The 25,919-nt window shown below is 42.2% G+C and overlaps 1 protein-coding gene across 1 annotated transcript in view; it reads right to left on the minus strand.

Moving 5' to 3' along the window:
• Window positions 1-684: 684 nt before the first annotated feature.
• LOC126471071 (uncharacterized) overlaps window positions 685-25,919 on the minus strand; it is a 46,979-nt gene continuing 21,744 nt past the window's right edge. Inside the window, exons 6-9 of the mRNA XM_050099176.1 lie at window positions 18,889-19,027; window positions 12,402-12,551; window positions 9,584-9,741; window positions 685-859 (exon numbers count right to left, since the gene is read on the minus strand). Of these exons, the coding sequence (XP_049955133.1) occupies window positions 685-859; window positions 9,584-9,741; window positions 12,402-12,551; window positions 18,889-19,027 (622 nt within the window). The remainder of the gene's footprint in view (window positions 860-9,583; window positions 9,742-12,401; window positions 12,552-18,888; window positions 19,028-25,919) is intronic.

The following is a 25,919-nucleotide window of genomic DNA, read 5'->3' on the forward strand; positions in this document are numbered from 1 at the left end:
TAACCAAAGGACATCACACACGTCCATGCCCGAGGCAGGATTCGAACCTGAAACCATAGCAGACTGAAGCGCCTAGAACCGCTCGGTCACAGCGTCCGGAGGCCGTTTCTAAGTGGAAATTACAACGTATCTAAGCCTGAACATTTCTGTCACTGAGAGTGGGGAACAGCACAAGATCCAGTCTACTTACTCACATGCTCTGTGCTGGAACAACATTGCTGAACACTGGACATGATCGAGGAAAGTAACAATTCCATCGGAGTTTCTGCGTTCTGAAAATGCTGACATCAGTTTCAACTATATTAAAGTTTAATTATTTGATACCCGTTATGTGATGAACAGTAAGATGATAATATTTTTCACTATAGACAGAGGTTTCAACTAATAGTCAATGAAATGGCTAACGTTGTTTTATTTCTTTACAAAGAAGAAAAAAAGAAATTGGAATAATTATTACAAGACGTTCTCATGTGTATGTACAGAAGTGTGTATGACAAATGGGATAAAATCTATTTTTAAGTTGAAGAAGTCGACACTAGCGTATAATCAAAGAAATGTTACAAACAGCGTTTTCTAGTGACGCAGGATTGGTAGAGTTCTCGCTCACAGTATTACGTATCATAAGGTGTCTTTTGGATGCAGTTTGGTAACGTGGAGATATCAAGCGAGTTAGCTCTTGGCCACTCAGTAGAAGTAGTGCGTGGCGTCGATGGCGCTGAGGCTGATGGAAGCCAAGCTGTGCAGCTGATCATTGATGATGGTGACCACGCTGTCGCTGAAGAATCCCAGCAGCCACGAGGCGATCAAGGACACCAGCCAGTTGAGGATGCCCAGGCCTGTTATCTCTACCTCAACGTTCCTGTGGACACAAAGACACATTTGTCTTATGAATGTTGTGACTGCATCTTCAGAAAGTGTAGTGAGTAGGCAGTATTCTTTAATAGACACACACAAACACACACACACACACACACACACACACACACACACACATACACACACACGATGTGTCGAACATTTTGAGAGGTGGTAGTACTCACGAAAACACAGAAAAAAGTCCAGTAAACAAGGGCTCTAAAATGTATACAGGTATCGGCACTCGTTCTTCTTCGATACTATGAAACAAACATTTTCTATTCAACAAGTGCTCATAGCTGTTAAGGTATGTAATTTAGAGCCCATGTTTATTTCTCCTCGCTCTGGTCTATGTTTCTTATCCCCTAAACTTTGGAACTCAAAGAACTTGCAGTGGAAGAGATGCGTCTCACAGTATCGAAAATCATCAAGTGCCCATAGCTCTTACCGTATACAATCTACAGCCCATATTTATCAGACCATTCTTCTTGCTTTTGGTGGTTACTGCCACCTCTAAAAGTATAGACACTTATATTAACAGCCTGTATACGCAACACGCCTGCAGGTGTCATAAATCTGTTGCGAAGTTCGGGAAGATAGCAAGAGGGTCATGGGTCGGTACGAAGAATCTAAATTATGCACCCAGGTATATCCGACAGGTTAAGGAAACTAAAAGACGTTACGTCACACTGACGAAGCAGTTGCTAGAAATATTTTATATTTTTGATGTAATTCATTGTGAGGTAAAAGAATTACTGAGAACATTTAGAGAACCAGCTTCTCCAGCTGACAGAAAAATGATTCAATTGCTTCCAAAGCAATTATCGCGTAAGGGACGTGGATATAAGAGAAATTAGAACTCGTGCAGTCAGTGTATATATGAAGAAAGTATGTACATGAAGATATAAAAGTCTGTAGACAAGCAAGCACTACCTGTTGTTGTTTTTGCGGTCTTCAGTCCAAAGACTGGTTAGATGCAGCTTTCCATGCTACTCTATCCTGTGCAAGCTTCTTCATCTCCGAGTAACTATTGCAACCTGCATCCTTCTGAATATGTTTAGTGTATTCATGCCTCGGTCTCCGATTTTTACTCTTCGCGTTTCCCTCCAATACTAAATTGATGATCCCTTGATGCCTCAGGACGTGTCCTACCAACCGATCCCATCTTCTAGTGAAATTGTGCCACAGATTCCTTTTCTTCCCAGTTCTGTTCAGTACCTCCTCATTAGTTACACAATCAACCCATTTAATCTTCAGCAATCTTCTGTAGCATCACGTTTCGAACGCTTCTATTCTCTTCTTGTCTAAACTATTTAACATGCATGTTTCACTTCCGTACATGGCTGCACAAATACTTTCAGAATCGACTTTCTGACACTCAAACATATTCTCGACGTTAACAGATTTCTCTTCTTCAGAAACGCTTTTCTTACCATTGCTAGTCTACATTTTATGTCCTCTCTACTTCGAACTTCCCTGAGTTATTACATCGTCTTGCCGCTGCACCAGCATGAATATTCTGCATCCAGCAAAACGCTAAAACAATTCAAAAGAAATACTGAGATCCACACAGAGTGCTACCCATAAATCAAAACTCATCTAATACTTTAAGTGTCTCATGGTTGTGACCACCCATTGCACTCTGTGTGGATCTCAGTATTTCTATGAATGTGTCTTGACCTTCTTTAGTCTTGCTTCCATTATCAGCCGGAGCTGATTGAGGGATAATTCTCGCACTTGTCAGCTCTTGCCATCTTCGAAATTATATCGATGATATTTTTCCGGAAGTCAGATAGTATGTCGCGAGACTCTACACACAAACGTCAACTATTTTAGGAAATCTGATGGAATGTTGCTATCCCCTCTGCCTTATTTGATGTTAAGACCTCCAAAGCTCTTCTAAATTCTGATTCTAATACTGCATCCCCTTCCTCAAAGTCGACTCATGTTTCTTCTTGTATCACATCAGACAAATCTTCCCCCTCATACACTCCTGGAAATTGAAATAAGAACACCGTGAATTCATTGTCCCAGGAAGGGGAAACTTTATTGACACATTCCTGGGGTCAGATACATCACATGATCACACTGACAGAACCACAGGCACATAGACACAGGCAACAGAGCATGCACAATGTCGGCACTAGTACAGTGTATATCCACCTTTCGCAGCAATGCAGGCTGCTATTCTCCCATGGAGACGATCGTAGAGATGCTGGATGTAGTCCTGTGGAACAGCTTGCCATGCCATTTCCACCTGGCGCCTCAGTTGGACCAGCGTTCGTGCTGGACGTGCAGACCGCGTGAGACGACGCTTCATCCAGTCCCAAACATGCTCAATGGGGGACAGATCCGGAGATCTTGCTGGCCAGGGTAGTTGACTTACACCTTCTAGAGCACGTTGGGTGGCACGGGATACATGCGGACGTGCATTGTCCTGTTGGAACAGCAAGTTCCCTTGCCGGTCTAGAATGGTAGAACGATGGGTTCGATGACGGTTTGGATGTACCGTGCACTATTCAGTGTCCCCTCGACGATCACCAGTGGTGTACGGCCAGTGTAGGAGATCGCTCCCCACACCATGATGCCGGGTGTTGGCCCTGTGTGCCTCGGTCGTATGCAGTCCTGATTGTGGCGCTCACCTGCACGGCGCCAAACACGCATACGACCATCATTGGCACCAAGGCAGAAGCGACTCTCATCGCTAAAGACGACACGTCTCCATTCGTCCCTACATTCACGCCTGTCGCGACACCACTGGAGGCGGGCTGCACGATGTTGGGGCGTGAGCGGAAGACGGCCTAACGGTGTGCGGGACCGTAGCCCAGCTTCATGGAGACGGTTGCGAATGGTTCTCGCAGATACCCCAGGAGCAACAGTGTCCGCAATTTGCTGCGAAGTGGCGGTGCGGTCCCCTACGGCACTGCGTAGGATCCTACGGTCTTGGCGTGCATCCGTGCGTCGCTGCGGTCCGGTCCCAGGTCGACGGGCACGTGCACCTTCCGCCGACCACTGGCGACAACATCGATGTACTGTGGAGACCTCACGCCCCACGTGTTGAGCAATTCGGCGGTACGTCCACCCAGCCTCCCGCATGCCCACTATATGCCCTCGCTCAAAGTCCGTCAACTGCACATACGGTTCACGTCCACGCTGTCGCGGCATGCTACCAGTGTTAAAGACTGCGATGGAGCTCCGTATGCCACGCCAAACTGGCTGACACTGACGGCGGCGGTGCACAAATGCTGCGCAGCTAGCGCCATTCGACGGCCAACACCGCGGTTCCTGGTGTGTCCGCTGTGCCGTGCGTGTGATCATTGCTTGTACAGCCCTCTCGCAGTGTCCGGAGCAAGTATGGTGGGTCTGACACACCGGTGTCAATGTGTTCTTTTTTCCATTTCCAGGAGTGTAGATGAATTCAGTGTACTCTTTCCACCTATCCGCTCTCTCTCCTGCATTTATCAGGGGAATACCCGTTGCACTCTTAATGTTACCACCCTTGTTTTAATGTCATCGAAGGTTGTTTTGACTTTCCTGTATGCTGAGACTGTCCTTTCAACAATCATTTTTTTCCGATTTGTTCACATTTTTCATGCAACCATTTCGTTTTAGCTTCCCTGCACTTCCTAATTGCTCATTCCTCAGCGAATTGTACTTCTGAGCTTCCCAGTACAGTTTTGTACCACCGCCTTTCATCGATCAACCGAAGTATTTCTTCTGTTAAAAAATGGTTCAAATGGCTCTGAGCACTATGGGACTCAACTGCTGAGGTCATTAGTCCCCTAGAACTTAGAACTAGTTAAACCTAACTAACCTAAGGACATCACAAACATCCATGCCCGAGGCAGGATTCGAACCTGCGACCGTAGCGGTCTTGCGGTTCCAGACTGCAGCGCCTTTAACCGCACGGCCACTTCGGCCGGCTTTTCTTCTGTTAGTTATGATTTATTCGCAGTTATATTCGTTGTACATATGTTTCTCTTTCCAACTTCTGTGATGGCTCTTTTAAGAGATGTTCATTCCTCATAAAATGAATGTACTACCTAATGAGCTATTCCTTACTGCTGTATCTATATCCTTAGAGAACTTCAAGCGCGTCTCGTCATTCCTTCACTGATTCACGTGATCAGGCCCAATGGACCACGCGGCACCGCAGTTAGAGTTCTCCATCTGTCTCTGTCTCCTGTTATCTGTCTCCAGTTTTCCGCGACTCCCAGCTGCAACAAGTCTTCTCACTCCATCGATCCACCTCTTTCTAAGTCTCCTCACTCGTCTGCTACCTGATGGGACCCAGTCCATTGCAATTATGGGGTCGCTTGTTGCCTCCATTCTAGTTACATGTCCAGCCCATTGCAGTGTTTTGCTTCTCGTCATTCCCAAGATGTTAGGCTTCTTGTACAGGTCTTCTAATTGTGTGGTTTGGCGTCTTCTCCATTCTATGGTAATCTGATCTCGGGCTGTTCCAAATGTTTTCCTGAAGATCTTCCTTTCAAATATAAGCAGGCGGATAAGGTCTTGTTTTCCAGCGCTCCAGGTTTGAGAACCATAAAGTACTACTGGCATTATTAATATCTTATACAATCGTAGCTTTAGTTGTTCAGAAACATTTAAACATTTTAATATAGGGTCTAGAGAGTGATAGTATGTGGTTCCCGCCTGCAGCCGTACTTTTGTCTCTCCTTTGGTTGATGTTACTTCTGTAAAAATTGATCCAAGATATTTGAATTCTTTCACATATTTATGCCTGGTGTGGTTCAAAAATTTTGAGAGTTTTGGATCTTTCTTCCTATGGTCATATACTCAGTCCTTAGTCCTTCCGTATCCCACTTCTTTGCGGATTGATTCTTCCTCAGTAGTCTCCTAAACTTCAGCCCATTCTTCATCACTGCTACAGTGTGATCTGGGTCTGTACCTGCTCCTGGGTACGCCTTACAATACAGTATCTGATTTCTAAATCTCTGACTGACCATGGTGGAAACTAACTGAAATTTTCCCGTCTCAACCGTTCTTTTCCAAGTATACCTCCTCCTCTTGTGATTCTGAAATTTATTACAGAACTCAATTAATCTTTCTCCTATCTCGTTCCTTGTCCCAAGCCCAAATTCTCTTAATTCTCTTAGTTCGCTAATTATTAATCTTTTCTTCTACTCCTTCCCTTACAACTGCATTACAGTCCCTCATGACTATTAGATTTTCATCTCCCTTTGTGTATTGTATTACTCTTTCAATATCCTCATATACTTTTTTCAACGGTTCAAATGGCTCTGAGCGCTATGGGACTTAAACTTCTGAGGTCATCGATCCCCTAGAACTCAGAACTACTTAAACCTAACTAACATCAATCCCCTGGAACTCAGAACTACTTAAACCTAACTAACCTAAGCGGTCGCGCGGTTCCAGACTGTAGCGCCTAGAACCGCTCGGCCACTCCGGCCGGCATACTTTTTTTTAACTCTACATCTTCAGCTTGCGATGTCGGCATGTGTACCTGAACTACCGTTGTCGGTGTTGTTCGCTGTCGATTCTGATAAGAATAACGGTATCACTGAACTGTTCACAGTAACAAACTCTCTTCCCTACCTCCCTGTTCATAACGAATTCTACTCCCGTTATACCATTTTTTGCTGCTGTTGACATTACCCTGTGCTCATTCGACCAGAAATACCTGTCTTCTTTCCATTTCACTTCACAGATTTGCTAGTTTCCCTGTGTTATGCAACTTTTGCATTTCTTGCTTTTATGTTTTCGTTTTCTTTAAAGGCGAAGACAAAAGGAGAAGCGGTAGCTCAGCGCAGAGCCTGCGCCTACCGTCACGTATTTTTTATTTAAAATGTTAAAAAGCATAAGACGTTTTTCCTGTTCCTCGGTAAGAGGAACGCACGTTAATTTAGAGCGTGATCAGCGGGAGCAATTTTAAGTTGAGAGTACAAGTAAAAAATCTGTATTTTTGATCTGTGTAGAAGAAGTAATACATTCGTATTTTCACCAGTGAAAAATTGAGTTATTATTCCAAGTAGTACAGTAATATAGAAGAATTCAAGAAGCCCACCTGTATGCTTCGGAGTTACATAGAGGATCCGATTACAAAGGGAATGATGGACACGGTCAAGAATTTGTAGGTGGCTACGGCGATGGAACGTAGTACTCGTATTATTAATTGGTAAGCATAAACCAACAACAAGAGAAAGAATATTTCGTCCATACAGAACTAATATGAACCAATACGTATGAACCCATTCGCAGGTATAGCCCAACTTATTCTGCTTGTCCTAGCGCCGAAAAATTAATCTCATTATTTCCATATACACTCCTGGAAATGGAAAAAAGAACACATTGACACCGGTGTGTCAGACCCACCATACTTGCTCCGGACACTGCGAGAGGGCTGTACAAGCAATGATCACACGCACGGCACAGCGGACACACCAGGAACCGCGGTGTTGGCCGTCGAATGGCGCTAGCTGCGCAGCATTTGTGCACCGCCGCCGTCAGTGTCAGCCAGTTTGCCGTGGCATACGGAGCTCCATCGCAGTCTTTAACACTGGTAGCATGCCGCGACAGCGTGGACGTGAACCGTATGTGCAGTTGACGGACTTTGAGCGAGGACGTATAGTGGGCATGCGGGAGGCCGGGTGGACGTACCGCCGAATTGCTCAACACGTGGGGCGTGAGGTCTCCACAGTACATCGATGTTGTCGCCAGTGGTCGGCGGAAGGTGCACGTGCCCGTCGACCTGGGACCGGACCGCAGCGACGCACGGATGCACGCCAAGACCGTAGGATCCTACGCAGTGCCGTGGGGGACCGCACCGCCACTTCCCAGCAAATTAGGGACACTGTTGCTCCTGGCGTATCGGCGAGGACCATTCGCAACCGTCTCCATGAAGCTGGGCTACGGTCCCGCACACCGTTAGGCCGTCTTCCGCTCACGCCCCAACATCGTGCAGCCCGCCTCCAGTCGTGTCGCGACAGGCGTGAATGGAGGGACGAATGGAGACGTGTCGTCTTCAGCGATGAGAGTCGCTTCTGCCTTGGTGCCAATGATGGTCGTATGCGTGTTTGGCGCCGTGCAGGTGAGCGCCACAATCAGGACTGCATACGACCGAGGCACACAGGGCCAACACCCGGCATCATGGTGTGGGGAGCGATCTCCTACACTGGCCGTACACCACTGGTGATCGTCGAGGGGACACTGAATAGTGCACGGTACATCCAAACCGTCATCGAACCCATCGTTCTACCATTCCTAGACCGGCAAGGGAACTTGCTGTTCCAACAGGACAATGCACGTCCGCATGTATCCCGTGCCACCCAACGCGCTCTAGAAGGTGTAAGTCAACTACCCTGGCCAGCAAGATCTCCGGATCTGTCCCCCATTGAGCATGTTTGGGACTGGATGAAGCGTCGTCTCACGCGGTCTGCACGTCCAGCACGAACGCTGGTCCAACTGAGGCGCCAGGTGGAAATGGCATGGCAAGCCGTTCCACAGGACTACATCCAGCATCTCTACGATCGTCTCCATGGGAGAATAGCAGCCTGCATTGCTGCGAAAGGTGGATATACACTGTACTAGTGCCGACATTGTGCATGCTCTGTTGCCTGTGTCTATGTGCCTGTGGTTCTGTCAGTGTGATCATGTGATGTATCTGACCCCAGGAATGTGTCAATAAAGTTTCCCCTTCCTGGGACAATGAATTCACGGTGTTCTTATTTCAATTTCCAGGAGTGTATATTAACATTCATTATTATATATTTTTATTATATTATAAAGTCGTACTGTATACTGTCGGAAATAAGTCTTTTTGTTTAGGGAGACAGTATACCTATCACGTTCAACCTTCTGACTTTCCACGCCCCAATTCGCTGAACGTTATCCCTCCGTTGGTTATTAAACCTTTTGTCATAGTCACGTCCCCCTTGGCAGTCCTTTCTCAGAGATCCGAATGGAGAGATCATCATGACACCTTTTTAATTACAGGTCACATGTACTGAGAATACACGTTACGTATCTTTAGTGCAGTGTTTTCTATTGCCTTCTGCATCCTCATGTCGTTGATCATTGCTGACTGTTCCGCCTTTAGGGGCAGTTTCCCACACCTAGGAGAAGAGAGTGCCCTGCTGTCCGCTCCTCCACGTTGTTTGACAAGGCCGTAGGTAGGATGAGGGTGATTTCTTATACCGGAAGTCTTCGGCCACCAATGCTGATTATTAATCAAAATTTAACCAGTGGTGTATTTCGAACCCGGGACCGAGGACAGTTTGATTACTAATCAAAGACGGTACCCATATAAAAATTGTGGTATGAAACATATGCCTTAATTTGAGGAAGAAATTTCTGAGAATATGCATTTGGAGCACTGCATTGTATGGCAGTGTATCATCGACACTGGTAAAACCGGAACAGAAGAGAATAGAAGAGTATGAGCCATGGAGCTACAAAAAAATGTTCAGAATTAGATTGAATGACAAGATAAAGAATGAATAGTATCTCCACGGAATCTGCGAAGAAAGGAACATATGGAAGACATTCACAAGAAAAATGGGTATGGTGTATTAAGACATCACGAAATAACCTCCATGGGACCAGAGAGAACTGTATAAAGTAAAAACTATGGAAGACAGCGAGTAGAATACATCCAACAAGTAACTGAGGACATGGGGTGCAAATGCTGCCCTGAGATGAAGAGGCTAGCGCAGAGCAGGAATTCGTGACGGGCCAACAAGCTTACTCGAAGTAGTCGATGCTGAGCTTCTCGATCGTGGGAGCGATGCCCGACATAAGGTTGACGCTGGCCTTGAGTGAAGCCGAGGCGGAGCCGATGGTGGCCGATATGGAGCCGTTGGGTCCCAGGCCCATGAAGTCCACCTCGTAATGGTCGAGGCCCACCTGCAGAGCAAATGAAAGTACCAATTAGGCCTTAAAATAACATGAGATAGTTTTAATTCCTAAATAACTTCGTATCAGTCTCGAAGCTAAAGAAAACCGTCTGCACAATAGCAGTACTGTCTTCGTAAAATGGACTATAGCTACATAAGGAGGACAGCAGCGCTACTGATCATAAAGGATTTGTGTTCCTAAAACATATTTTTTCTAAGACTGTGATCGTGCTGTGATCGTCATTAGTGAGCAAAGCCGAGGGTTACTGTATAGAATCTCGATGGAGTGACGATTCTGCAAAAAGCAAATGGTTTCTGTATAAACTTTAATCACTTGCCAAACGTTAATGAAAATGTGTAATTTCCATTAGTGATTTGGTAGAAGAGGAGTAAATGATACAAAACAGATGTGTTCAACTAGAACATTAACAGAATCCACATATGACACGTATCATCGCATGTTCGACTCTGGCTTAATTCAAAAGCAGATTCATTAACAGCTTACTAACGTCGTTCTTCCACGTTGCCATGATCGATCATCTACTAATTATAGATATTTCTATTTCTGCATAATGCTTCAGGGACAGTGATAACAATGAACAAAATATTAATAGAAAGAGGGAGTACAAAAAAAGAACAGAGTTTATTTAGTGTTCTGAAGAAAGGACGATAAGAAGCACTGGTATTGTTACTTACGAATAGGTTGTCAGCCTTAGTCTTTCTTTACGTTAAAACTGTATGCTTGACCGAGAATCTTGCAGCCTGAATTATCCACGCACAGATTAGGATTCACCTTGTTCCATTCGATCATCCAAAAAAATGGTTCAAATGGCTCTGAGCACTATGGGACTTAACTGCTGTGGTCATCAGTCCCCTAGAACTTAGAAATACTTAAACCTAACTAACCTAAGGACATCACACACATCCATGCCCGAGGCAGGATTCGAACCTGCGACCGTAGCGGTCGTGCGGTTCCAGACTGTAGCGCCTTTAACCGCTCGGCCACTCCGGCTGGCTCGATCATCCAAGGTGAGCATTCAGGCTGCTCCACTGACGCAATCTGTCAAACCGTTTTGCTACAATATCCTAGCACCTACGAAGTGCAAAACTCATTATGGAAGCTGTAATGTTGTTGGGCAAACCATACTGGCATAACAATGAGGTGATTTATGCAAACCGCTGTAATGAAGGCAGGTAACCGGACTTCTCGAACAGGAGTGTCTCAATCACAACGGCACCTCGAGGCTACTAAGAAAAAATTACGCTCATTCTTTGATTTTTATATCTGAAACAATGTTTCTATTAAAAAAAGGAAAAATATACTGTTGTGTGATTGTCAGATAGCAGTAGAAAATTTGAAGAATGACAAATTTTAGGGTCAAGATGATGTAGGACTCGTTTCGTAGAATGTAAATGGAATAAAGTAAAGGGAACTTAATGGTCTCGAATGAATAAAAGTTTTCAGTAAACCAGAAGTTTTCAATAAAAAGATGAATGACTCAAGGAAAAAGAACTACAATAATACCACCATGGAGAAAAAATATTAGTAAGATTTAATGTGTAATAGAATATTATCATCGAGAGCTTTTCCACCTTAAGGCACCCACTGCTATTTTACAAAAGGTAAAACGTAGTTAAGGCAGACAGAATTGTTGTTGTTTACCAGACTAACCGATTTTATTTTAAGTGTTTCGTCATAGTATCCATTACTGAAAGCCATTTGTAACTAATTGCACTTAAAATATGAATTTCTACGTCACAAACTGTACTGTTGCACACGCGCTTCGAATTTGATAATTATAAATACTGTTTGAAATTCCATCGGCACGTAGTCACTCGGAAATTTATTTGCCATTCTAGTCCCCCTTGTTGATGGGTTTAGATGCCCCTTTGAGTCTCAACAGACAAGATGCGCTTCGCTCCAGTCATCATGACACATTGGATTGTGTTCAAAGATGAAGCTGATTGATATTAGAAGAAAACGCAGTTTATATTTCGCTCACAAACAGTCTACACGAATCCACTGATAATCAACCAACTCCCCTTGTTGGCAATTATTTTTAACCCATAATCTGCACATGATGACGTTTTATGAAGTCGGCGTGGTATGACCAGGGTATCACTAAACAGTGCTTTGTTATATACACAAATAATTTAACTGAAGAACTTTGCCTTTCCCAGGTCTACAAACCATCTCACCAGTGTGTCGATTACATTGAATCTAACGTTAGCTCTAAATCATGATGACATAATCTCATACAAGAATAACTGTAGGGCGAAAGTCTGAGGCTCAGTTAAATGTTGTAGTTGCCAAGACAACGCGCAGATTACAATTTTTAACAATAAGTAACTCTGTCACGCGTTTAAGGCAAAGTGATTGGGTACCTGTTCTTTAAGTTCGAGAAGTTGATGAAATGTGAACCGATTGATTATATCCAGATGAAAAGTATTCACCTTCCCCGTCGCGTTTCATGTTCCCTGAGAAACAGCGTGCGCAAGTAGACACAATGTCTCTGCTATTACAGCATCCACCGTCTTTGCAGCACTAAGTGGATCCAATCCGCAGCCGGCCCTCGATTAGAACATTTCAGTTCTGCGAGTCTGTGGGACTAACAAAGAGAAGCCAAAATCCGTGCGTTACTGAAAGCAGGACATTGCCCTCCACCGTACCTGCAGGTCAGCGATGCCCAGAGATCCAAAGACGGTGACGCCGAGCCCCTCATAGGCGAGGCTGATGTCGTCTTTCCTCCGCAGGTTCACGAGGTTCTTGATCCACAGACCGTCAACAGCTAGCGAACCGTGCCAAGTAATCCACAGAATCTGGAAATTAAAAAACACTGTAACAAACTTGTTTCAAATTATTTTATTACTATTACATTTTTCACATACTACTCATAAGACTAGATTGATTTCCTCGTTTTGTTACTGCGGCATCTCCCTATTTCTTCATGCATTCCACAGAAAAACTTTCAGTAGTCTGTGTAGTGCATTTTAATTTATCTTTCGATCCTCGCATCTATGGCTCAGGTAAAATTAGCTACGAGTAGACACAGATGGCTACACGTCTCACCAATGTCTCTCTTATGTACTATCCTTGTGCTTCTGTGACATATTTCTGTTTTGGAACTTATAATTTCAAATATTATCGGTGCAGTTAATTATCTGAAATGGCTACAACAGACTTTCGTAGTAATAAACAGTCTCATCTTACTGAACTTATTACTTAATTTTAACAATTCGTAGTATTTCGACACATAAGCTTCAGCATCAGAGGTTAATTAATATGCTTATATTATACTCCGATAGAAATACTAACGGTTTCTTCTTTGAAGGAATTCTCAGCTTTCACATTTCAGTTCTGTATGGTTTTCTGAGGAGAATTTTTAATTTAAGAAGCTTTTTGCTCACGTCTGAACCGGAGCTGTTAGTGTAGATGTCAGTGTACAGTTTTATTTTTCACCTGCTCTCCTATTAAAGGTGAGTTCTTACTTGTAAACTTTGCGTTTATTCTGCTTCAACATTGTTCAGGTTTTTGAGCGCAGAAAAAAGGGTTAGACATTGATTACGATTATTCCCTCTCCAAAGAGTGTATCTGATTGTTTCACTTTCGGTATCCATTTTACCTTATTATAATTCAGTGTTTCACGATAGATACGGAATATTCTACTCTGTCTTACAGATAGGTGTCTTAACACAGAACACAATGAGAAGATAGTGTATTGTCCCATTCAACACTTTTCTACCAACAGTACCCAAAACGTTACTTATTACTGAACTTCGTAAGACGTGTCTTGTACAACAAGGACGGAAAATATTTTTATATTAAGAATGCCCACTTTGTGCTCATAAATTCCTACTATACATGCCTTAAAAGTCACTTCAGACGTATTATTTTTACCCCACCTAAGACACTACACGGATATGTGCAAAATATTATGTATTCTCCATGCCCCAGTAGATTTGCAGACTGGACGTATTTAACTTCTCCGAGAGCTGTTCACTAATGAACTGTGATCTGTCGTAACATAAACGTGTTGCTTCAGTAACCACGCAACATACTGATTTTTAACGTCAAATCTGTTCTGCGATTGAACTCGTTTCCTTCTAACTTGCTCTTTTTGTGACTGTGACGAGTGATGTGATACATGTGTTACTTCTACACATCTTGTAATACCTGGCCCAAGGCCACTAAATATTGATCGTACTGTTTGACTCTTAAACCTGCGACTGCAGTTACCAAATGAAACCGATGTAAAAGTTAAATACAGGGTGGTGAGCAACAGTCTGAAAGGTTTTGTAAATGTATTGCAGGGTAGGATGTGTTCAAAAGCAGTTGTTGAGAAAATTATTCAATATGTTGCGCCATTTTCGAGTTAATTATCAATGAAGTTAACGAATCAGGCCGTTGCGTGCGCAAATTCAAACGGCCCTCCAGATACAGTTAGTGTAAGTTGTTCTCATAGCTCAGATGTTAACGCACGAAACTGCTCAGCCTTTGACTTAGGAAACCAAAGGAAGAAAACGTTTGATGGTACCGTCTCTGATGGGGCCGCTTGAATTTGGCCGCGCGACGACCTGATTGGCACACTTCAATGCTAATCAACTCTGAAACAACTCGTTGTACGGAACTTTTTTGTCTTAACAATTATATGCCTGTATGACATACGCTGCAACATCCTTGCAAGCTGTTCAGACTTTTTATGACCACCCTGTATAAAACTCATTATCTGGCTTCATTATGATGATGTGCAGCATTTCAGATTGCAGTCCATTCGCATACTTCGGGACTGTGCTGCGGAGGTTTGTGAATTCTAAGTATTTTCAGGTGAGTATGCAGGGTGTTGCGGAACGAAGTTTTCGAAATTCGGGCGGTTGCTCAGTACATTTTTCGCCAGAGAAAACTGGACCTAAATTTTAAGTGGAGTGTTCGTATTTTCAGCATTGTGGGATGGTTCATTTCCTATCCTTTCGATAGCTCCCATTCCATCCATTAACACTATGCTGCAGACTGAGGGACGATGGCCCAGAGAAGTATGCAACTACATAGATAGACCTGAGTAATTGCACAGCTGTTTTCTTATTGTGATGCTCTTGCGCTCTGTATAATTGTACAGGCAGATCATTATCAACTGATCTGAAAAACGTCTGTCCTTATGGAGGGTAAATGGGTGGAAACATGGCCAAACAGACGACTACCTATCAAACCAAAAGTCACTAAAAATTTATTGTAGACTGAGGGAAGCAGGAACTATTTCAGGTGAAAGGACATCAACGAAAGCCGGCCAGTGTGGCCGAGCGGTTCTACGCTCTTCAGTCTGTAACCGCGCGACCGCTACGGTCACAGGTTCGAATCCTGCCTCGGGCATGGATGTGTGTGATGTCCTTAGGTTAGTTAGGTTTAAGTAGTTCTAAACTCTAAGGAACTGATGTTCTCAGATGTTAAGTCCCATAGTGCTCAGAACCAATTTAACCATTTTTGAACATCAACGGAGGACAAGGAGAACCTCGAATTCTAACAAAAAATTTTGGAACACGTAGCTGCTAATCAAAGTACAGCTTGCAGTTGCCCATTCGATGCATATAGATCGTTTGTCTGGTGATTCCTGAACAGTGATTATTCTAACAAATTCATGAAAATACGCAGATTAATAATTCTGAACAATGAAGACCGCAGTTCTTACTCTGGTTCCCCCACCAATGTCCCAGAAGTTTCGATGGTTACTTGTAAGCCATATTTTACGAGAGAGAGAGCTTTTGACTCCTGTAACACCTACGCGTGTGCTGTTGAAAATTTGAAAATTCACACACTGCCTTGGGCATTTTTTTTTTTTTGAAAAAAAGAAGCATGTCCCCAAGGTGACTGTCGACGAGCGTCATCTACTTTACTGGATTGCTATTCATTTTAAACATTGATGGCTAGATGCTGATATTAATATAATAATTCGACTTTATACTTCAGTTGTGTACATATAATACTATAATTTTTGAGCTCTTAGTCTGTAATTGATTTTATACTAATCTTCTGTTTGAACCTATAGCAATAATTCACCGATGGACGTCCACTCTATATCTACATCTATACTCCGCAAGTCACCTTGAGGTGTGTGACGGAGGATGTTTTGTATACCACAGTCGCATCCCTCTTCACTGTCCCATTCACGAAGAGTTCGTGGAAAGAACGTTTGCTGGTAAGCCTTCGTGTGGGCACGAATCTCTCTATTTTTGCATCCATCGTCTTTCGAGCGATATTCGTAGGAGTAAGCAATATATTTCTTCTAGGATAGCGCTCTCGCGGAACTTGAACAATAAACTACATTGTCATTCAGGACGCCTATCCTGGAGCATCTGAGATTGCAGTTCGTTGATACAACAATATACAATGAAATTATACATAGTATTTGCTCCCACATTTTTATTATTACAACATTGACCAAGTTTTAAAGAAAATATGTGGCACCAATGGCCAAATCATCCTAAACCCCTCTGCAGTCATTCGCCGTCGTCCCTTTCCCATACACAACGTCGTCATTACCAGAAAGTCTCAGGCGGCTACACGTATGATTTGTCTGGTTATGGAAACACGAGAGCTGCTACGACACTTTCTTGGGGCGTTCTTGATGATATCTTTGTAATTGGTGATCACTCACCATCGAGGACAACGTGCACTCTCAAAGCCCAGAAACCACACAGGGACATTCTTCCGTAAATATTTCTCGGATATCGTGGCACCTCAGATTTTCTTGTAAAATTAAGCTTTCAACGACTTCCTTGTCGTCATCATTACAGCCTCTGCTAAGACATAGAAATTCCGTGACTTCATGACGTCTCCATCACCTCTTTCGACAAACTACATACGAAAGTACCACACAGCCTTGTGGTAAGACAGTTAACTACTGACGACGACGACGGAGGAACTCTTTGGAAACTTAAGTTTCCAAAACATTCTGACAGTATAAGACATCTAAGGAAAATGTTTGCAAATCCGGGACCCAGTTCTGAGAACTTGTCCCATATGCTCCAACTTATGAATGACAGTCTGTAGGGGTCACTGTTTTCATCTTTTCCGGAAATCTGCCAGCTGACCGGCATCCGTGATCGTTTCTACTTCAGCACCTTCATTTTATGCATGGTATATCTCTGACGAGGAACTCTGTGTCAGATGTTTTACATCCGGTGTTATGAAATAACCCATTTTTGTCCTGTTTGTATAGGGAGCAATAAAATGGAAACGAGACACAAAGAGGAAAAGTAAGTTAACTGCTTATCGAAAAGTGAATTGGCATAACATAATATATGTATCGCACTGTGAGAAAGACATTCATAACTTCAAGGAGAAACGTTTGACGTTTTCTACGGAAACATGGTCGCACTGAGGTATGCACCTCTTAGTCCGAAGTGAATCGACAGCCACAAACACCGTTCTCCAGGACTCCACAAATGTGGAAATCGCATAGAGAGGAATGGGACTGTATGGAGGATGTGTAAGGACTTCCCAGCGAGACTTCTGCAACGTAGCAGAAACAACTTCGATAACATGTGGGCCTACCCAAACATTTTTCCACGAAGACATTGACCCTCTTCTCTCACAGTGGGAACAATGTATTAAAAGTTTTGGCTATTACTCTTAAAATAATACGGGGGCTGTTTTCAACCTCCGATTGGTCACCAAATGGGAACCACAGTGAAAATAAAAAAAATTATTTGCTACATTTAGCTACACCTACCATACATTTCTCTACTTATTCTCAGCTCCGACTTAATTTGTCGTAGCGTGGTACAAACTTTAGAATGCCCTCGTCATAGACCTCAGCCGCCTGTAATCCTAATTCCCTAGGCTGATCTGCAGCTCATTGTCTGTGCCAAATGGTCGTTCTCATGATCAGCAGCCGGCCGCAGTGGTCTCGCGGGTAAGGCGCTCAGTCCGGAACCGCGCAACTGCTACGGTCGCAGGTTCGAATCCTGCCTCGGGCATGGATGTGTGTGATGTCCTTAGGTTAGTTAGGTTTAAGTAGTTCTAAGTTCTAGGGGACTGATGACCTTAGAAGTTAAGTCCCATAGTGCTCAGAGCCATTTGAACCATTTTAGCCACCTCCATTACGCGACCGTGAATTGTCATGAGGAACAAGGATAGTCAAACATTTTTACCAGCGGCCGAAGTTTGTGTCCCTGTTAGTAGCAAAATTTTTAACCGCCCCTTTTTCCGCCGCAGTGGTGAATTATAAAGTTAGGGAATAACTTTACTTTATAAAATTTAGGAAGCAAAATTACAGCAAGATACAGTATATCACAATAATTACAAACAATATGCATTGCGTCAAAATTTTCTGGCATCTAATGAAAAAGCTTTCAAAACTCTTAACGCCTTCCGCCCACTACGAAAGCAGGAACGCCCACTAGTGGGCGGTAGGAAACAGGGTAATTACCACTGATAAAGAAGGAAACGCGTGACAGTTACGTTATGTGTGCTACTGAAAGCAGGCGAAACCGCTGAGCAGACGGCACACATGGCTGCGGACACTATTTTCCAGGCATCTTTGCGAGCTCACTGTGCGCTCAAAACTGAAAACAAACACGTGAGGCGGTGACAGGATTACTAGAGACACTGCGCAATGCATCTGCGCTGAGCTTTAACGGACTTTCACTACCGTTTTAATTTTGTGAGCGATCGGAGATTGGAACAAAATAGCTCTTGTAAGTAGCGAAATTATTTTTTTCTATCTCTCTCTTTTTCACTTGATTACCCCTCATATATTATGTCATCAGTTTTCGTATTTTGGTTTTGCTTATATATGAAACTAGACTAGTATAAATGAAACTAGACTAGTTATGCAGTGTAAGAAATAAAATAATTAAAGAAATTACATTCTTATCTGAACGTGATAATAAACATGTCTATTTGTAATTGAATGAGACACATCCATGTCACGGACTGCGCATCTCCACCCGACGGATGTTCAAGTCTTCCCTCGGGCATGGGTGTGTGTATGTGTTGTTCTTAGCCTAAGTTAGTTTTAGTAGTGCGTTTAAGTCTAGGGACCGATGACCTCAGCAATGTGGTCCCTTTGGAATTCACACACATTTGAACATTGTGAGACACATGCAGGCTACAAAATTACCGTATGGAGATAGCGGCACAGTGAGCATATTTGGCACTGACCTCCCTGGAGAAAGAGAACTGCAGGTCCAGCGGTATGGGCAGCTTCTGCAGGCCCATCTTCTTCACCAGCGCCGCCACGTGCTCCAGCACTGCATCCACGTACGCGTTAGCGTTGAAAGTCAGCGAGAGAGCGCGGGCCCTGTCGTGGACCAGGTTAGTGTATTAAGACTGCCCGTAAAAATTCATCCTCCGTCATTATGATTTATCAACAGTAATTAATACACTAACGATACATATTCTGATTTTTCCTTACCATTTCTGCTTGTTACACTTACGAAAAAAATTAAAACACCAAGAAGGAACTGTGCGACGTAAACGAAAGTTGGTAGGCTGTTTCTACATTTGAAAGATTACATCTATACAAATTTAACGCCAGTCGCATTAGAGTTGTTTTAATAGCGCAGCTATGAGGATGCAAATCAAGTTTGCTTTTAATACACGCTGCAACAGTCGTGAGCATTGAAACTGGACGTGGAGAGTTGATGTTTGTCAAGAATACCTCTGTGGCGACGGAGATGACATTATAAACAATGAATTTGAACGAGGTGGTGTAATAGGGTTACGAGTTCCTTCTGCTACATAGCAGAAAGACCTGGCTGGAATGTGGCCCTGTACGTGATTGCTGGCAGCGATGGTCACGAGAATGTACTGTAGCAAGAAGACCGGGCTCCGGAGGGCCATCCTGTTCGGCGTATGGATTTGGCGCAGCAGTTGGCACCATAGTGACACAATGAATTGTTACAAATCGGTTACTTCAAGGACAGCTCCGAGCGACACTCCCTGCAGCGTGCATTCCTCTGACCCCAAACGACAACCACCTGCGACTTCAGTGGTGTCCCTGGAGGGCAGGATGGACGTCTGTTGTGTTTTATGATGAAAGCTGTTTCTGTATCGGTGCCTGTGATGGCCGTGTGGTGGTTGGAACGAGACCAGTTGAGGACCTATAACCAACCCGTCTTCGTGCTAGACATGCTGGACCTACACCTGGAGTTGTCCTCTGAGGTGCAATTTCGCATGACAGCAGGAGAAATCCCGTCGTTATTCCACGCACCCTAGCTGTAAATTTTTACTTTAGTCTCTTGATTCGACTTGTGCCACAGTTCATGAAGAGCATACCAGGGGGTCTTTTGCAACAGGATAACAGTTAGCCCAAATACCGCTGTTGTAACCCAAGATGCTCTACAGATTGTCGACATTTTGCTGCTCGATCAGCAGGTCTGTCTCCAGTCGAACTCATAGGGGACTTCATTGGATAACAACCCCAGTGCCTTCCACAAACAGCATTAGTCGTCCGTGTATTGACCGACCAAGTGCACCTGGCACGGAACTCCATTTCACAAACTGGCATCCGGCACTTTGTAGTGTAACGACGTAAGTTTTTTATAAATGGTTTTCTTTTGATATATGACCATGTGCAGACTTCGTCACCTACGTCAGTTACAACCCACTTCAAAATGATTTATATTCTTTTTAAATTGTCATAGAATGGTTCTTGAACGAAACTGTAAAACATCAGTTGAGTCGTATGCAAAGAATTACATCATTTTGAAGTGGGTTGTAACTGACGTAGGTGACGAAGTCTGCACATGGTCATATATCAAAAGAAAACCATTTATAAAAAACTTACGTCGTTACACTACACCGTGGCGACCGTGACAGGACTTGTGTGCAACTAAGGCACACAGGTACGAAACAAAGCATCAAGAGTCCTTCGGAAGTCAACGCGAGTTTTTGTGGAGCCTTCACCAGCAAGCGGCGACTTCGCGGGTGTGGGCATCTGACGGAGCGCAGCCAAGCAGTATGGTCACGCAGTTGTTCCACGAGAAGGCGCATCTGTTGGGCAGCAGCTGAACGCTGCAAAACCCGACAACCCTTTTTCTCCCTAAACTAATAGGCCCAGTACGTCAGCTGCGGGGCGTTCCTCCGGCTGGTATTAGAGGTGTTGCTGAGGGCTTCGCCTGTCTACGGCGGTGCCGGGCGTGGTTGCAGCCAGTGACGTTTCCGGTGTTCGACTCAGCGTCCTGCCGGTTGCAAAAGCGGGGTCGCAGCATCTCAGCGACTGCATCGACGGCTGTTACATCGGCAGCCCATAGCAGCACACTGATCATCGAGAACTACAAATTACAATATTAAGTGTCCGGTGAGTTTGTTTCAAGTTGGAAGTGGAGTGTTGTATATAGGAAGTGTGCTTTTATAGGATTGTTGATTACAAGTCTGCGTGTGTAAATAGTTAATATCTTACAATAATGTCGGGAAGTGAAATGTCAGATGAAGAGCAATCTATGTCCGATAGGAGCATGAGATCCCTTTTTAGGGCGATCGCTAAATTAAAACAATCTAACGGGGATTTTCTAGCTGAATTAAAACAGTCTAACGAAGAATCTGCTGCTAGATTAAAAGAGGAACTAAAACAGGAACTGAAACAGTCTAACGAAGAATCTATGGCTAGATTAAAACAGTCTAACGAAGAATCTACTGCTAGATTAAAAGAGGAACTAAAACAGGAATTAAAACAGTCTAACGAGGAATCTACTGCTAGATTAAAACAGGAACTAAAACAGGAATTAAAACAGTCTAACGAAGAATCTACGGCTAGATTAAAACAGTCTAGCGAAGAATCGACTGCTAGATTAAAAGAGGAGCTAACAAAATCTACAGACAGGTTACAGGAATATCTTAATGAAACCAGTCGAGAATTAAGTGATAAAATAGAGTCTTCTAAAGTTGAAATGCAGGAAAAATTAGTAGGACTTAGTAATAAGATTGCTGATAATTGTAAAAGGTTAGAAGAACATATCCAGGAATCGCGCGAGGAAAAAGCTCGCATGCGAAACGATATTACTGACTTAACCGAGAGACTAGATAGTGTCAATATCTTAGTTGTAAATGAAATACAGAAAAATAACGATATGTTACGAGATGAATTTTCTATGCAAACAGAAACTGTTCGCAGAGAATTATTGAAATCTATTAAAGAGGTCTCTACCAAACCTGAAGAGATTTCTTCAATAGATAATGTAGAATTAGAGACATTAACTCATCAAGTAGAAAAAGATCATACCGAAATCGAAAACATGAAATTTTTGATTACTGAAATATGCAGTAACCTTGAGACTGCCAAAGATAATAACATTGACGAAGGTACAGAGCGTTCACATCGTGAACACAGTGAAGACGCGATATTAGCTAATCGCGTATCCAATACAGATATGCGAATACAGGAAATTACTGAACGGTTATCGGAATTAGATAATAATGAAAACATTTCAGGTAGTAGAGGTAACAACATAATCAGAGACAACAGTCGCATCGAATTTGCTAGCTCGGACGACAACAATATGAATAAAGAAATCACGGCAAGCCAATCCGATGCAACTCCGTCTCTGCAATCTAAACAAAATCCGACTATTTCTCTCGCAGAATGTCTGGATGACATAACGACAAATTCAAATGTAGCAAGTCTATTTCCTGTATTCAAACCAGGAGGCGAACTTCACCCTATAATCTTTATAAAAGCTTTTGAAACATCATTATCTCCTAAATGGAGTAATGAAAAACGCATTCAATTTGTAATAGGACATTTAGAAGCAGAAGCTGCGGAATGGGCAGTACTGCATAGAACTGAATTTAGGGACTGGGATGATTTTGTTAAGCAGTTTAAACAAAATTATTGGTCAAGAGGAAAACAACAACACTTAACTTTAGAGTTGTTAGACCCTCCTCCATATTCTAAACGGTGGGGAGGTTATAGGAATTATTTTGAATGGCATTTAAACCGTGCTAAATTAATTGAAGAACCAATTATTGAAAGTCATTTAATACGAGTCCTAATTAGTAGGTTACCGTATTATGTAAAGGAAAGAATGATAGAAAGAGAATGGTCACAGCCGTGCGAATTGTTAGGATATTTAGAGCAGTTAGATATACTTAATAGAGAAAGGGAAGACGAGAAGTTTAGATTTGGTAGAAATGACAATCCTCGAAATAATAATAAAAATTCAGAACCACGAAAAGCTAATAACAACAATCATAGCCGGTTTTGTTATATAAAGCGTCAATCTAAAGATAAAGAGAGCCAACAAAATCATGGTAATAACTCTAAAGTGCGGAAATTACACAATAAAGATCATGAGATAAATCATCCTCAAGTAATTAATGAAGGTCAAGTGGTAGGTGACGTCATCATAGAAAGTTCGGAAAACTAGTAAAGTCCTTTAGTACGGGTCAACTAAAGGGAACTGTTAGTCAAGATTATACAAGAACCAATTGCAATTTATCATTAAGCTGCCAAGAGGACGGTGACTGGCAACAAGATTTACTTCAGGAAGACAATCAGATAAGGGAGAATATAACTTATAAACCCGTTATTAAAGGTTATATTAAAGATACCGAAGTAAATATTATAATTGATTCGGGTAGCGAAGTAAGTATTTTATCTAAAGAATTATTTCAGCTTAAAAGAAAATATTGGAATTTCCCAACTTTACCTGTAACTGGGGTGAAAATTATAGGAGTTACTGGTAAAAGATGTCAAAATATTACTGAGGAAGTTTATTTAACTTTTGAAATTGGTAAACAATTAATTGCTCACTCTGTACTCGTCGTAGCCAACTTAAATGTGGCTATAATTTTAGGTATAGATTGGCTGTGTAAATATAAAGCTATATTAGATTTTAAAGACTCTTCCTTAACCATCCATAAGGAGGCATGTACTTTTAAAGTGAGGTTTTCTAATAATCAAGTACCTGAAAATTGCTACGAATCCTTACAGATTAAGTACGCACCGACCATGAACCTATTAACAGATTTTAGTGATCTTGAGTATGCAGTATATCAATGTCAGGCTAGTAATAGTATCGAAACCGAAGTGAAAGAAAAATGTTATTCTACGAATTGTCTATCCGAACAAGAAAAGGAAGAGTTGGAATCTTTGTTGTTAGAATTTAGAGCCGTCTTCTCAGATGAACCGGGGAGAATTAAAGATTACGTTTGTAAACTTAAGATTAAAGATCAAAAACCATTCTTTAAGAAACCTTATCCCATTCCAGTACAATTCAAAGAACCGGCTAGTAGAGAAATAAGTAAGATGCTAGAACAAAACATTATCGAACGATCATGTAGCGCTTTTAACAGTCCGTTGTGGGTAGTTAAGAAAGCTACTGGTGGGGTACGACTAGTTCTGGATGCCCGGGAATTAAATAAAATTATAGAGATGGAAAGAGACAGACCTATTCCTAAGGAGGACGTACTTCTTAAGATTGCTGGTTCTCGTTATATGAGTACAATGGATCTAACCGCCGGCTACCATCAAGTAACATTACACCCGGATTCACGGCAATATACGGGCTTTCTTTTTGAAGGCAGATCATATCAGTTCCAAGTTTTACCTTTTGGACTTAATATATCAGTGTCAACTTTCATTAGGGCATTAGATTCTGCTTTGGGTCAGCAATTGTTACAAAAGATTATTTTATATGTAGATGATATTTTGGTAGCTACTAAACCGTGGGAAGAACACGTAACGATATTACGGGAATTGTTTAACCGTTTAATTGACAGAGGAGTTACTTTGTTAACTGGGGCATTCCTAAACGACTTATGTCTGACAACGGTAGTGCCTTTATTAGTCAAAGATTTCAAGATATGATAAAACAATATGGAATCAAACATATCTTAATTTCGAAATATCACCCTCAAAGTAATTTAGTAGAAAGAGTCATGAAAGAATTAGGACGATTATGTTATTGTGCACATAAACATACTCGGTGGGCCAAACTAATGCCTGAATTCGAAAAGATATTAAATGAATTGCCTCACCTAACGACGGGATTATCACCTATAGAAACTTTAGGCAAACGAATTATAGGTGAGCCTTTAGTAGCTGCTCTACGTTGGCCACCGGTAAATGAGATCCAACAATGCATTCCAGACGAAAAAGTTTGCGAACAGATTGTAAAAAATGCCGAACGGAGAATTAAAAGTTATAATCAACAGGTTATAGAACCCTCATTTCAGGTAGGAGATCTTGTGATAGTACGATCTCATCCTAAAAGTTCTAAGATCGGTAAGGAATGTAGAAAATTCTTCTTTATCTTTGAAGGTCCATATGTTGTACATAAGATTGTACATCCCAAAGCATTACTTCTTATGGAACCTTCATCAGGTGTAATTAAAGGATTATATAGTGTTGATCAGATGAAACCCTTCATTCCTAAATAAGTTAATATTTAGTAGATGTTACACACGGAAGAGCGTTCGTAGTTTATTCATGTGAAGTTTTTCGTGATAGTTACGTATTATTTTAAAGAATGAAACAGAAAGCTTAAACAAGTGTTCTACAATAATCTACTGGTACTTCAAAAAGAGAAAGACAACCAAAAGGGGGATTTATATGGAAGAAATTTTGCTCTTAGGTCAAAAGGAATTTTGCATATTTTAAATTTACTCGGATAGTAGGAACCAAAGGGGATGGTTAATAGTTTTAGGGACCATGGGCGTCCATAGCTATATGGCTCACGAGAACATAGCAGAGTGTCTTTAATAGAGGTTTGTAATAGTGTTAATATAGAACACACCAAACGGGGCTCTCTCGCTTGTTTCTCCTAAATAAATTGCCATTATCCAACAAGGTGTCCGACGGTAAAGAAAGCCGTGCCGAGATTCTAAAGAAAGTTTTGCTTGATTTCTTCTTGACCTCAGGCATAAATAAGGCATTAGGGAAAAGAATGACGTAAATAGTACTATTAGTTATTGTGAGAAACTTATTAGTAATATACATTATTGGAAAGAATAACTCTAGTAAATAAATGAAACTGAAACTAATCTATCACAATTTGAACGCTCTGTCCTAATGTAACAACGTTAAAGAACGTACTAAATTAGTATTTATAGGCAACTATTAAATGAAGAGGAGTAATCTCCCTATATTCGGTTACGAATTACCACAATAGCACAATTAAGAGTAAATGACAAATAGTCACAACAATATCGTATTAAAAGGATTAAATCTATCTAAGAGCAAGGACTCTAGA

The sequence above is a fragment of the Schistocerca serialis genome, chromosome 1 (assembly GCF_023864345.2).
Source record: "Schistocerca serialis cubense isolate TAMUIC-IGC-003099 chromosome 1, iqSchSeri2.2, whole genome shotgun sequence".
In the NCBI taxonomy this organism is placed as follows: domain Eukaryota; kingdom Metazoa; phylum Arthropoda; class Insecta; order Orthoptera; family Acrididae; genus Schistocerca; species Schistocerca serialis.